Below are 14,427 nucleotides of genomic sequence, written 5' to 3'. Positions count from 1 at the left end.
GTGTTAGTATGTACATACTGTGTGTGTGTTAGTATGTACATACTGTGTGTGTGTGTGTTAGTATGTACATACTGTGTGTGTGTTAGTATGTACATACTGTGTGTGTGTGTTAGTATGTACATACTGTGTGTGTGTTAGTATGTACATACTGTGTGTGTGTGTGTGTGTTAGTATGTACATACTGTGTGTGTGTGTTAGTATGTACATACTGTGTGTGTGTGTGTTAGTATGTACATACTGTGTGTGTGTTAGTATGTACATACTGTGTGTGTGTGTGTTAGTATGTACATACTGTGTGTGTGTTAGTATGTACATACTGTGTGTGTGTGTTAGTATGTACATACTGTGTGTGTGTGTGTGTGTTAGTATGTACATACTGTGTGTGTGTGTTAGTATGTACATACTGTGTGTGTGTGTGTTAGTATGTACATACTGTGTGTGTGTTAGTATGTACATACTGTGTGTGTGTGTGTGTGTGTGTTAGTATGTACATACTGTGTGTGTGTGTGTGTGTGTGTGTTAGTATGTACATACTGTGTGTGTGTTAACGAGTGACTCAATTTAATGAGGTGTGTGTATGAATGTAAAACTGTCATTCAATGTCTCTAATCATACAAGTGAAGTAAGTTTTAACTGTTTATTAAAGTCTGAGATCTGCATAAAAATCTTGTTGTTGCTTTTTCACATACAGACACACACATGACTACATTCAGATACCAAGAAAAACTACAAAATGGAGGCACCAATAAGCTGACATACAAACATTCATACTTCCTTATATTTGATAAAGCTCGTGTGTTTCCACCTCACTCTGTCACGCTAACACACATCTTCTCTCTTATATAAGCCGTGTTGACGGACAGACTCTGATTTGCCGGACACACAGACAAATCATAAAACAGGAGCCTGAGGGCCCCAGTGCCCCCCCCCCCTCCCCCTCCTTGCATGGGGCCTTGCAATTACAGTAAACGTGTGGAGCTGTGATCCCCGGCTGTGTGCTGATGGAGGTGAAGGTGCTGAATACAGAGTGAGGAGGAGACGGGACGCCAAGGCCTGAATCCTAACACACACACACACACACAATCTCTGATACATAAAACACAACTTTAACAAATCTTTACACGTGTGTTTCATGTCAGAAAAAGAACAAACTTATTATTTCTGCTTCCTGGAGTCATAAAAAGTAGACACAATAACACCTGCAGCTTTTCCACACTAAAATTCACACATGCATATTTAAAAACAGCGGCGATGCTGCAGGACGATCTGAAGCTTAAACAACACGTTCACTCTGCCAGGACGAGAGGAGGAGGAGGAGGAGCTGGAAAAGGTTCAGATTCATACAAACACTCATTTTCTGCAGCTCTCAAACGCTGATTATCATGCTCAACTGCTTCACCTATAAACTCACAAGAAAACAGGACAGATTTGGACTTTTGAGGTCAGACTTTTCAGGGGGACCCATGTCACCCCTCTGGCCACGCCCCTTTTCCTAGCAGAGGAACAACTCCATCTCCATCAATTTCACAAAAGCTTTAGCAACGTTTGCATAGGAATGTTTTTGTGCTCTTAAAGTCTTTATATGTGATGTTTTGATCCAGCAGATGTCGCCCTTGAGCACCAGCATGAAACCAAAACAACTCGCGCTGCATTGTTGTGTTAGCATGCTAATGCTAGCGATCTTTATTATGCTCGTATCTTCACACTGCATGTAAATTTACCTGAAATGAGCGTGATCTAGAAACACAGTTAAGCAGTGAGTACAGTATGTTATTCTTCTTTTCTCTAGTCCCTCAATTAAACAACTTTTATACACGAGGGGAGGAGTCAGCCGGCCGTCCGGGCGATGTAAACAAAGTGAAGATAGGACTCTGAAAACTCTGAAAACATCACAGACAGTGGGACTCGGGTGTTACACCCATTGTAGACAGTCGTGACTCACAGAGTTATTTTCAGAGGAGATACTTGATTTATACATTTAAGTGTGAAACATCACATAGAAAGACTTTAAAGTTTAGAGAGTGTGCAGGAGTTTGACTGCAACTTTTCAGTGATTAAAACAAACTAGAAATGATCCAATACAGGGTTTGGAAACTCCAAAAATCAGAGCAGGGGCAACATATCAGCTGCTCTATGGGACTCCTAAGAGGAGGCTCTCCCTCACATAAAGCTCTATGTAGAGGATGACAAACAATCCAGGTTAATCAGAGAAAAACCAGCACGGAAGTTGATTCTCCTTCACAGCAGGAGCCGCAGCGCTCCGCTCCAACACAGCGGACACATTAGCCGAGTTTCTGCACACCTGATTTTATTCAGATTTTCATTTCTGGGTGAAAAACCTCAGTGGGAAGAAAAGCGATATATAAAACAGATTTCCTCTGCAGCTGTGAGACGAAAAAAACATTTAAATCTACAAACGTTCCCACAGAACATTCCTGCAGAACTAAAGATCATGTTCGAGAAATATCAGGAAGAAAAGCACACTGGGAAGAAGTTTTCTGCAAGGGTAGATTTGTAAAGAATCACACCAAACATGACGAGTCGATGAGCTGCGTGTGTGTGTAAAATGCTGGAACACTCCTTTAAAGTTTGAATTAAAGTGTAATTATTTCAACTTTAGCTTGATTTAAATCAGAGTTTCTTTTTGTTTGTGTTAGAGATAACTAACTAAAGATAACTTCCTGGTTCAAAGCAGCTTATATCTATTTCAGTGCCTGCATCACTCAGTAAGCCCCGCCCCCTTTGTTACAGGTGTCCCAGGTGTGTTTTTACCTGAGAGGGGGGCAGCTCTGAAGCTCTCCTGATGCTGCTGAATGGGTGAACTCCGGCCGTCCCCACCCTGCCGCCTGTCTGGAGGTTGATGGGGGACATCTGGAGGGGCTCCGAGCTCGCCGCCTTCTGGCCGTTGATGTGTGCTGTTACCATGGAAACGGGAGCCTTGGCCGGCACTACCGAGATGGCGATGCTCTGAGCGGGAGGTTTGATGAGGGAGAGCGGCTTAGTGGTCCCTATAGGACAACTTCTGACCGCCAGCTTCTGTGAGGGGACAGAGAGAGACAGGTGGGTTAGAGAGAGAGGTGGGTTAGAGAGAGAGAGAGAGACAGGTAGGTTAGAGAGAGAGAGACAGGTGGGTTAGAGAGAGAGAGAGACCGGTGGGTTAGAGAGAGAGAGAGAGACCGGTGGGTTAGAGAGAGGTGGGTTAGAGAGAGAGAGAGAGAGAGAGACAGGTGGGTTAGAGAGAGAGAGCGAGAGAGAGAGAGAGACAGGTGGGTTAGAGAGAGAGAGAGAGAGACAGGTGGGTTAGAGAGAGAGAGAGAGAGAGAGACAGGTGAGTTAGAGAGAGAGAGAGACAGGTGGGTTAGAGAGAGAGAGCGAGAGAGAGAGAGAGACAGGTGGGTTAGAGAGAGAGAGCGAGAGAGAGAGAGACAGGTGGGTTAGAGAGAGAGAGAGAGAGAGAGAGAGACAGGTGGGTTAGAGAGAGAGAGACAGGTGGGTTAGAGAGAGAGAGAGAGAGAGACAGGTGGGTTAGAGAGAGAGAGAGAGAGACAGGTGGGTTAGAGAGAGAGAGAGAGACAGGTGGGTTAGAGAGAGAGAGACAGGTGGGTTAGAGAGAGAGAGACAGGTGGGTTAGAGAGAGAGAGAGAGAGACAGGTGGGTTAGAGAGAGAGAGACAGGTGGGTTAGAGAGAGAGACAGGTGGGTTAGAGAGAGAGAGAGAGAGAGACAGGTGGGTTAGAGAGAGAGAGACAGGTGGGTTAGAGAGAGAGAGACAGGTGGGTTAGAGAGAGAGAGACAGGTGGGTTAGAGAGAGAGAGAGAGAGAGAGAGAGAGACAGGTGGGTTAGAGAGAGAGAGACAAGTGGGTTAGAGAGAGAGAGAGAGACAGGTGGGTTAGAGAGAGAGAGACAGGTGGGTTAGAGAGAGAGAGAGACAGGTGGGTTAGAGAGAGAGACAGGTGGGTTAGAGAGAGAGAGAGAGAGAGACAGGTGGGTTAGAGAGAGAGAGAGAGAGAGACAGGTGGGTTAGAGAGAGAGAGACAGGTGGGTTAGAGAGAGAGAGAGAGAGAGAGAGAGAGACAGGTGGGTTAGAGAGAGAGAGACAGGTGGGTTAGAGAGAGAGAGACAGGTGGGTTAGAGAGAGAGAGAGAGAGACAGGTGGGTTAGAGAGAGAGAGACAGGTGGGTTAGAGAGAGAGAGAGAGAGAGAGACAGGTGGGTTAGAGAGAGAGAGACAGGTGGGTTAGAGAGAGAGGGACAGGTGGGTTAGAGAGAGAGAGGGACAGGTGGGTTAGAGAGAGAGAGGGACAGGTGGGTTAGAGAGAGAGAGACAGGTGGGTTAGAGAGAGAGAGACAGGTGGGTTAGAGAGAGAGGGACAGGTGGGTTAGAGAGAGAGAGGGACAGGTGGGTTAGAGAGAGAGAGACAGGTGGGTTAGAGAGAGAGAGACAGGTGGGTTAGAGAGAGAGAGACAGGTGGGTTAGAGAGAGGGTTTAATAAAGTGATTCTGATTCCTGCCTGGAGAACTTTAGAAGTCTAACTGTAACTGATGTTACAACAACAACTTCTGTCAACAGTTTTCGTCAGCTTCTAAAACTAAAAATGGCCGACACTTCAGCCAAATGTTGGTGCTACTGGTTCCATTAAACTTTGACACGTCTACTGCTCGAAGTGTTTCATATCTGGAGGACAGAGCATCAACTTAGAAATAAATCTGTGTTCACTTTGACTTCATTTCACTCTGAGGGGAAACACAGAGTCAGTCTGAGACCCTCTGCTGCCCCCGTCTCCACCAGACTGTCCACATCATCATCGTCATCATCCTACACCCCTCCCCCATCCTCCTCCCCCACCCTCCTCCTCTTCAGCGTGAAAAAAAGAAAAATACATTTTTCCAAAGCAGAGATAAGTACATGTGTTTCCCCTCCGCTTCACCCTCACACTGCTGAAACCAAGAGCCTCTAAATATTTCATATTCCATCCTCTCTGCCACACGGCTGCCTGTTTAATGCTTTCTACACACTACACAGAGGGTCTGTGGGTGACGAGAGGGGGAGGGGGGTTTCTTCTTCTCTGGCAGTTTGTGAATCCACTAAAGAAGAAAATAAAATAAAGGATTTCTGAGCAGGCGGTTTGTTATTTGTGACCACTCTGCTGGAATTATCTGGTGAAAACATCGACAGAGAGGAGACGCTTTGATAAACATCGAACACAGAAAGAAAAGGAGATTATTATTCATATATGAAACAAGAACATTAGAAAGTCTGCGGATTAGTTTGAACTCTTTCAGAGGAATACATCTAAAACTAGCTGTAATAGTTGGATTATACTTTAAGTCTCCCCCCTCCCTTTTTTTTAAACCTCCATTAGAGCTCTCTATTATCCATCCACAGAGCTGAGAGAGGGAGAGGGAGGGGGGGGTTACACAATCATGTAGGGGGGCCCCTCTGCTGCATCGCTAATGAAGAGGTCCTCCTTAAAACAGAGCTGCAGATTTAAGGTGGACTGTCGTTCACTTTTTAATAAGATTTAAATTCAGCTTCTAAAGTCTGCACTAAATAAAATCCTAAAGAGCTCTGAGGTCTGTGTTTGTCTTCCTGTTTTCACCTGCTGACGGAGAGGAAACTCAAATGGTTTCACAGCCGAGGCCTCCACAGCATTCTGTATTAAAGCCCCCTCCTCCTCCTCCTGCATTTATTCACATGTTGTTATTTATTAATTCCCCTCACACAATGAGCGTGTCGGGCCCCCTTTGTTTCACAGGATCAATGTAATCCACAGGCAGCCGAGCAGCCGCCCTGCATCAGGACCCAGGGGCCGCCCGCTCGCCATTCAGAGCCGGGGGCACCTCTGATTGTCTCAAAGGTCACTCATTTAAAACCTCTCAGGGCTGAGAGCCGAGACCAGGCCCCCCTGCAGGGAGAAAGTGAATGAAGGAGGGAGAGAGGGGGGGTTTAAAGAACGTGATAACAGCAGGACTCAGAGAGACACGTTTAGGATTCTACAAAACCTGTTTTTGAAAGACACCTGCGATGACATTCAAGGACACAAACTCTGCAACAAAAGCCCGTCATCCTCAGAAAATTACTCAGAATTATGCGAGTCAACAAATACCAAAAAAACTACAAATAAAAAAGCTGCAAAACTAACCTCCAAATATCCAGATAAACCCAGAGCAACTGATCCCATCGTCTCATCAAATGTCGACAAGTCGGCGGTTCAGAGCAGAAACAACGTCAGCAAAGACGGAGATGAAAAAATTACAGCTTTAAATAAATCAACAAACAGCCTGAGTGAACACAGAGCATGAACATCTGCAGGCGCTGCTGAAAAATGGAGGAAAATCGACGTTTCAGTAACTGGAGAGTCGGTCTGATTTACAAGAAGGAGGTGAAATGTAGCAACAGTTAGCATTGATGCTACATGTTAGAATCAGATAGTCAGATATGTTTAAATATGAACCGACAGAAAGGCTGTTAAACATCTCCAACATTAGCATGAAGCTCTGCATGGTTTTTACCTTCAAAGAGCTGAGCTGATACAGAGAAGACTTTCACACTTATTTGGACCAATCCAATCAATCCCCCAATCAATCAATCAATTTTTATTTGTATAGTGTCAACTCATAAGTGTTATCTCGAGACACTTTACAAAAAAGCAGGTAAAAGACCTTACTCTTTGTTATGTTAAAAAATCCAGGCTTTAAATATCTGAATCTATTGTGTCATAATAAATGAACCCTACACAGACGTTTAACCCACAGCAGACAAATCACTCATTAACTACCAACCTTCATTAAAAACGTGATTTAAAGGGTGAACTCCAGGGTGCTTTTCATGCTAATTGAGCAACAATACAAAGAGTTATTTATGGTGTTTTATTTGTATCAAATCTGGAGAGAGTTATAAAGCGTTACATTATTTCACACACTCTGATATCAACTCCTCACGAGCACGGTAACCCACCTTAGCGGCCCCTGTGTGTGAAGGAAAACATGTTGGAATCTGCTCGTGCAAATCAACCTGACTTTTGACACATTGGGGGGCGGAGACCTTGGTAGGACTCGCCCATTTATGATTGGTCACTTCCACATCAACACCACGCCAACTTAACTGGACTGCTTCAACTTTGATTGACAGCTACGGTTGCGTTGTTTTTGTGCTAAGCTAGGCTAAATGCATCGTGTGCCTGTGCTATCCCTCGTGTTCTAAAAGATGGAAACTCATTTTGATAATATGAGTTTGAACATTTCTCAGTCGTAAATAACTAAACTTCAGGAGTCTTATTGAACATGTTTTTAAGTATTATGTTCAAAAGTTGTGTGAATAATGCTAAATAAATCAGCATTAGAAACTGTGCAGACTTTTCTATCCTGCAGCTGTTGGAACATTTTTGATCCAAATGTCTCAAAGAGTCTTTGAGGATCCTGGAAATAAAACTTCAAACCGGCGTTAAATGTTGTAAAATGACCTTCTGGGATTTTCAGGGATTTAACCCCCTGTGCTGTGACTTGAATGTAATGACACGTCTGACACTTCCTCTTTATCTCCATCTCACCTGACTCTGCTTCTTAACAGTTTCCCCAAATGTCAGAGAATAACCACTATATTCATCCCGGGGCCAATTCCAAACTCGTTAAAATCCTGAAAAAGAAGTCAGATTCTCAGACAGAGGAGCACTTTTACTCGAGACAATTTTCAACATGTACAGAGTGTCTGTGCTTTTCTGAAGGTTTTTTTAAAAGACACTCAGGCCGGCTGTCAAACCATGTCGTCCCCGTCACCTCCAGGTTCAAGAGCCTCCGAGGGAGGAGCTGATCACACGGGGCACCATTACCGCCTCTCGGGTATGGATTTTAAGATACGAGGAGGAACACAGGGTGCAAGAAAAAACACCAGAGTGCATTTCATTCTTTGACACCAAAGAGAAAGAGCAGTTAAAAAGGTTTTTCTTCTTCCCTGAATAATAAAAATTGATTATTTTCTTCTGTTGTGCAGCAAAAACTGACTCGGTTCAGTCTATTCTGTAAAACAACAAAGGGTCGGCTGACACCGGGATTCTTCAAAAAGCTTTGAATGGTTTGAAAACTTCTCGCCTGGTAGAATAAAACAACGCCTGAGTTGATGGGTTATCTTCTAGCTCTTAAAATATTCAAAACGGAATCCCACAAGGGTCCATACTGGGTCTTTATTCATTTATAATTAATATAAAAACTTATATTTCATATGACACTATGATATATTTCTGTTTCTTCAAGGCTTAAACTGCAACCCCTAAACAATCGCTCCCTTTGAACACACCTCCTTCATCCTTCAGCTCCTCCCTCCCCTCCTGCCCCCCCCCTTTTTATTTCACCATCGAGTGTCTGAGACAGAGAACAAGTGCTGAAAAAAATTCTGAAAACAAGATTCTGATATAATTTTGAAGTGACGATTTGCATCTTGAAGATGACTCAGTAATCTTTTTTTCTTTCTAGTCCAGAGGAAGTCTTTCACACTGTCGTTATGCCCGTAGAAACAGCGTCCCTGAGTGGGCGGGGCCGTCTCGCTTCACCCATGTGTTGGCAGCACTAGCGGTGTGAAATCAGTGTGAAGCTACCAGACAATTAATGACTCATTTTTCATCTGTGGATGAAGTCTTTGGTTGACACACTGACTCCAGATCAGACAGTTTCACCTGACAGGACACAGTCTGCATGAGGAGTCAGGGGACGCATTTTAACGAGACATTTTTTTCTGCAGATATCTTTGCCGACTTAAATTAGACGGAGCCGGCTTTCATCAGCGTCCACTCGCGGCTCACCTTTCATCCTCACAGAGATACTCTAATGGCGCTCAGACGCCATGATGAGAGGATATGGGCTTTCTGATGCACGCCCAATTTTCTCCAGCTACACACATTTAAGTCACTTTGTCGAGCTCCAAACTGCCGCACATCAAAGTGACGCAAATCACCACCAACTCTGTGTGCCTGGGTTTGAAAGATGTTTGCATCCAAGTGCTTGTATGGAAACAGTTTTCCCTGGAGTGTAAAAAAATATACTTTCTAACAGCTCAGATTTTCTTTGCGCTTTGTTAGTTTGGTCTTGTTACAGCTGTGATGGCGCAGTGCGAGTCGGTCGATCATGCAGGCTTTGGTGTTCACAGATAGCAGATCTACACGGCCGAGGGAGAAAGTTAATTGAAACTTTGGGAACACTCTGCGGTTTAAAAGGGGCCTGAGATAGAGAAGTCGTCTGGAACCAGCCGGCGGAGCTGAGAAACAGCTGTACTGTGCACAGAGCCGACTGATAGGAGGAGGAAGAGGAGGAAGAGGACTGATATCAAGGAGTACCTCAGGGTGGAGAGACCAGCCATATCACATTTATTTTACTCCATACAGAAATACAGTTCGAAAACTGTTTATAGGACTTAACAGGTTTACATCTTCTGGGGCGACAACTTAATCTGTCATTTGATTCTCTTTCAAAGCTTTTATTTTAACAGCGTTCACTGCTCCAATGTGTCTTTAAACGTACTTTATTTAGAATTTAAAAATGATGAATGAAGGTAAAGTACAACTCAAAATGTTCCAACTCCCTCTCTGTTGACTTAGTAAATGTCCTGCTCTCTAAACTCTGCTTGACTTGGAGGCGAGTGGATATCAGAGGATCTCTGAGCTTGCTGCTCTTTCTCTCGTCTGGCAGAATTTAATTGAGAGCGCCGGCGCCGCCGCTTGACGGCCGCGGTTAAGGTCATCAGTCGGCCCCGGCGCTGTTTACTGCAGAGCGGACAGGATTATCCAGCCTCATTATGTACTCTGTTTTGATAGTGTGCCTTTTGAGATAACGGGGCTGCTGAAAAACGCATTAGTAGCTGTTCAGATTTCCATCAGTGCAGCTGCCAGACGTTTTCTTTGTTTACGCTCCATTTACAGACGAGGCCCTTCAGTCCTGAGAGGTGCCGAGGAGACGGACGGATGGAAAGAAACTCAAATCTGTCATTGTGGTGATACGACAAAGAAAAAGACTCCCTTTAAAAGAAGCTGTGCGTTCAGGGTTTTTATGTCAGGAACAGAGAAGCTGTGAAGTGTTCTCAGGTATTCAAGGTGAAAATCCAGAGAGAGCTTCTCCTCAAAAACCGCCACTGGCTTTTTAACCACAGCCAGGACATTCATCATCACACGCTCCCACCTGTTAATGTGCAATATTTTAAAAGGGCTTGTCTCCAATTTGTTGACCATTGCATGAACTGTTTCTGCGGAGAAAGACTGGAAAAGATCGATGAACTAAAATGTCTCAAACAGAAACTAAAGGGACGGTTTGGTTAAGTTGCAGAATTTAAACTTCAATATGATTCTAGTAAAAGTCAAACTGTTTGGATACCACGGCAACAAAAACAGAAGTCCTAGACACCATCAATTGGGTCATTTCTTTCCTCATTTAATTACCGAAGAGACTCTTGCACACTGACTAAATTGCAGAAATATGTTGGCAACAGAACGCTGCAAATGTATTTGTGCAATTGAGACAGTGTGCAGGTCCTCTAATAATCATCTGTCTTATGATGTTAATGTTGTTTAAAGCTTCAATTTATTTGACAACCTCATCGTGTGGTCACACTTGTTGATCAATTTCAGACACTGAGCATAACACATCAGAATCTTAAAGTCTAAAAAGTCTCCAAAAATGGAGATATTTGACGACCAGGACTTCTAAACGGCTCTCAGGTCCAGGACTGGCCAACATGGACTCTGCTGTAGGGAGAAGATGGTTTTCCCTGCAGCAGTATAAACCCTCCTCCTCTGGCAGGACGACAGCTTATCATCGGGGGCACACAGGACAGAGTCTGGCCCCTCGCCCACACTTTGGCACATGGGGGCCATCGAGGACTCGAGGCCCCTGCTGCTCCACATGAGGTGGAAGGTTCAGCCAGCAAACACAAACAGGAAACATTATGTTTGTTCCAGCAGCTGCGAGGAGAGCGATGGATCTGACCCAGCAGGGACACTGTCCAGAGGTGAGTGTGTCTCCTGGGATGACTGATGTTTAAAATCACTGAGACAGAACCCGACCTCCACATCTGTCCATCCAGGACCAGATCTGATCTAAGGCCATTTAGAGCCTCCCACTGGCTCCAGGTGAATTCTCCTGATTATATCCTGATCAGCTCACTCTGACTTTCTGCAGAATAAATACTAAGGGGGCTGGAGGAGAAACATCCAGCTGTTTGTGTTCACACAGGACGCTCAGAATGAAAACTTCAGGAGGTTTCTCAGGAGTTTTGTGCGACTGTGAACTCGGCTAATGTGACTCTGCAGTGTGGTTGTCATGGAGCCAGGATAATAAAACGATATTAATACCTGTTGGATTCCAAAGCAACAGAAACAGAAGTCCTAGTCAGCCAATGAAGGTTACACTCCTGCTCACTGTCAGGCCTTCAGTCTTCACATCAGTAATAAAGCTCCTCTTTGGTCTGCCAGCAGATAAAAATCACATTAACATGTTCATAATGAAGCGTCACATTCAGGCGGCGACTGACTTTATGATTTTCTACGACTAATTTCCTCTCACAGAAAAGAAGAAAAAAAAAGAAATCAACAATGTGTTCATGTGGTCAGTCTCCACCCTGCCACACAGTCAGCAGACAATAAATCCATTTAAATGCAAATCAAAGAACCCCCCCCCCACCCCCACCCAGTCACGGCGAGTTCATGTGACACGGCGTTCGGAGGAATGTGAGGCGGGGCGTCAGCTGCAGGAAACATTCACGAGCAGCAACAGCGAGGAGATCAATCCATTTATTGACCAACAGATCAATGACAACGTCGACACATAATCACACATTGAGCAGATGTTTAACCAGAAACGCTTCATAGAGCTCGAGTCTATAGAAGCTGATTGTTACGGTTTCTGTTGAACGTTACATCTAACTAAAGTAGAAATCTTTGAACACCGGAGACCTGTTGTCACATATTTTAGGTTTTATAGACTGAAACGTTTAGATTTAGATTCTAACTCAAATGTTTCTTCTCTAAATGTAAACACAGTCAGCTGCAGTTTGTTCAGACTGAACGATTTGAAGGAAAGCCGCTCTGACTTTGTAAAGAGAGAAACTTTAATTACAGAAACTGAATTAGTGTCAGAGCGTCTTCAATCGACCGCTCGTCTCATCACGGCGTTCGTCTGGAGGCGAGAACATCACAGCAGCAGAGAATCAAACTCGGCTTGTTTATCAGTGACGCACCCTCAGCAGAGAGCCAGAAGATATTCCAAACACAACAAACACAAACTGTTTCAGAGACCAGCCTGCTGCGACTTCATCGCCATCTTCATCATCATCTGGGAGATTTTAATCTCTCGCCAGTCTCTGCTAATTGTGTTTTCAGAAGTGACGGCGCTGCGGCGTAAAAGGCTGATCAAAATAAAAGAGGTGCGTTAAAGATGGAAGGATGTAAACTGTATCTGAGTTCATGCGACAGGGAGACGATGTTTCAATGATCTGATCTGAGGAGAGACTGAAACGTAACAGAGGCTGCTCGCTCTGCAGAAAGATGGCGGCATGGTGCCTTAAACGGGCCGTCTGAATAGAGTCTCTGGTTCGTTTATCAGGACGACTCTTTGATCGATACACTCAAACAGCATTACTTTTTTATTTCTCTTCATCGACTTAAGTCAAATCAAATGGATTTTTCTCAGCACTGCGGCGGAAAAGATCCAAGCTGACGGACTGACGTTAAATTTATAGAGTTGTTTAGTTTAGTTCTTGAAGCACGCTGACCCAAAGAGCTGCTCACCTTTGCCGACTTTAATCTCTCCTGGATGGAGAAAGATGGCCGCCCTCCCTGTGCGTTTTAACTTAACGACCTCCTGCTGCAGAGATGATGGGAGCATCATGGAGAGGACGGTGGCTTAAGGCCCGTGCTCTAATGAACACATTTATTTGCCGACTGAGCGCGCTCACACCTTCGATAAAGAGAGAGAGGGGCAATATTGACCAGCAGCAGCGGCGGCGGCGGCCATCACCGAGCGCTGAAAGGTCAAACTCTATATTAAGTGGAGAAATTACAGAGCGGCCACTGCGTCCACTGATCATGTGGACTGTGTGCTCCTAATCGCAGATAATCAGAGGATGAAAGATGGCAGGAGGAGCAGCAGGAGACGTTAGTGGAGCTGATTAAAACGGCGGTTAGTGTCTCCGTGTGAGCAGGTCGGGCTCAAACTCCTCTCTGCTCACGCTCAGGGCGAGATGTTTGACACTTAAAGGCTTAATACGAGACACTCTGAAGATTAATTGAGCATAAAATCTAATATACTGTAAATATATGTTGGAGTAACGACTTCCTGAAAGTCAAACTCCCTCTGTGTTTGTTGTTCTCTGATCTGTGTTCACGCTGACTGGACGGCGCCTCCTTCAGCTTGTTTATGTTTTACTCCCTCTGTAAGCGTTAGCCCTATCACTATGTAGGGGAGGAGAGATAGCCCCGCCCACTCATGGACGCTGTGAGTAGTAGCGTAATCTGAAGCATGTCGCCACAAGATTACAACCAAACCGATTAAAGAAGACATGAAATTGATCCCAGAATCTTGTTCTCGGATGTTTATCGGTGCCATCTGATCTCAGTCTCACAGACACCCGCTGGTGAAACAGGAAGGGAGGGTGAGGGGGGGGCTGAGGGATGAGAGGAGGCGTGTCCAAAGAGAGCGATTGTTTTGGTCTGAAAATCTGCTCTGACAAAAATCGCATAGTGAGCCTTTAACCGTTCACACCGGACATTTTGACATCTGAGAAGTATCCCACAATGCAACCAAACAACATGGCAAACTTTAAAGCTTTAAAACATTTACATTTCTACAACATCTACATCTACAGTCAATGCGGCTAACTTTAAAATGTAACCATTAAGAGAAGAACTCTTCACAGTTTAATTTAATTTCCTTACTTGTGTGGTCCTTCCCTTACATTAACTTGAAATTCTTTAAATAACTGGTGCCATCAAGTTCGAATGAATCCTTTCAAATTAAAAGCGCGGGGTAATCACTTTGAGTCCATTTATCCTCGTCACCTCCATCAGCCTCACCATGGAGCTTCATTTGATTCTGGACGGAGATACGAGAGAATACTTCTATTTCAGTCTTTGTTACACCTCTGACATGACTTTAAATAACGTTTAAAGATAGCAGATGGTTACACTGTAAAAAAAATAATGACACTGTGGACGATACCCAGGTTATAAAAAAAATTAAAGGTTTTGGATGCACGAGCCAGAAGGAGGGATGAGTAAATGAAGGCATTTCAGACCATGAATTAGTCATTGGAGGGAACATATTGAGTCATTTGAGGGGCTGAATCACTAAATTGAGGGAATAAAAACTTGTTGAAGAGAGTGATTTACACGCTGACGGAGCAGATTAGTATCTGAACGAAGGATTTATCGCCTCAGATTGTTGTTAAAAC

The 14,427-nt window shown here is 44.4% G+C and overlaps 1 protein-coding gene across 5 annotated transcripts in view; it reads right to left on the bottom strand.

Annotated features, from left to right (window-relative positions):
• The window catches only part of phf21b (PHD finger protein 21B), a 70,705-nt gene that overhangs the window by 19,710 nt on the left and 36,568 nt on the right, over window positions 1-14,427 (bottom strand). For 3 of the 5 annotated variants that reach the window (XM_061030007.1, XM_061030012.1, XM_061030009.1), the window contains one exon: window positions 2,773-3,036. In XM_061030007.1, the coding sequence (XP_060885990.1) occupies window positions 2,773-3,036 (264 nt within the window). The remainder of the gene's footprint in view (window positions 1-2,772; window positions 3,037-14,427) is intronic. The other 2 variants (XM_061030008.1, XM_061030011.1) reach the window with 1 other exon arrangement.

Source organism: Labrus mixtus, chromosome 22 (genome assembly GCF_963584025.1).
Source record: "Labrus mixtus chromosome 22, fLabMix1.1, whole genome shotgun sequence".
NCBI lineage: Eukaryota > Metazoa > Chordata > Actinopteri > Labriformes > Labridae > Labrus > Labrus mixtus.
The sequence above is the reverse complement of the archived record's forward strand: the minus strand, read 5'-3'. Positions and strand labels throughout refer to the sequence as shown.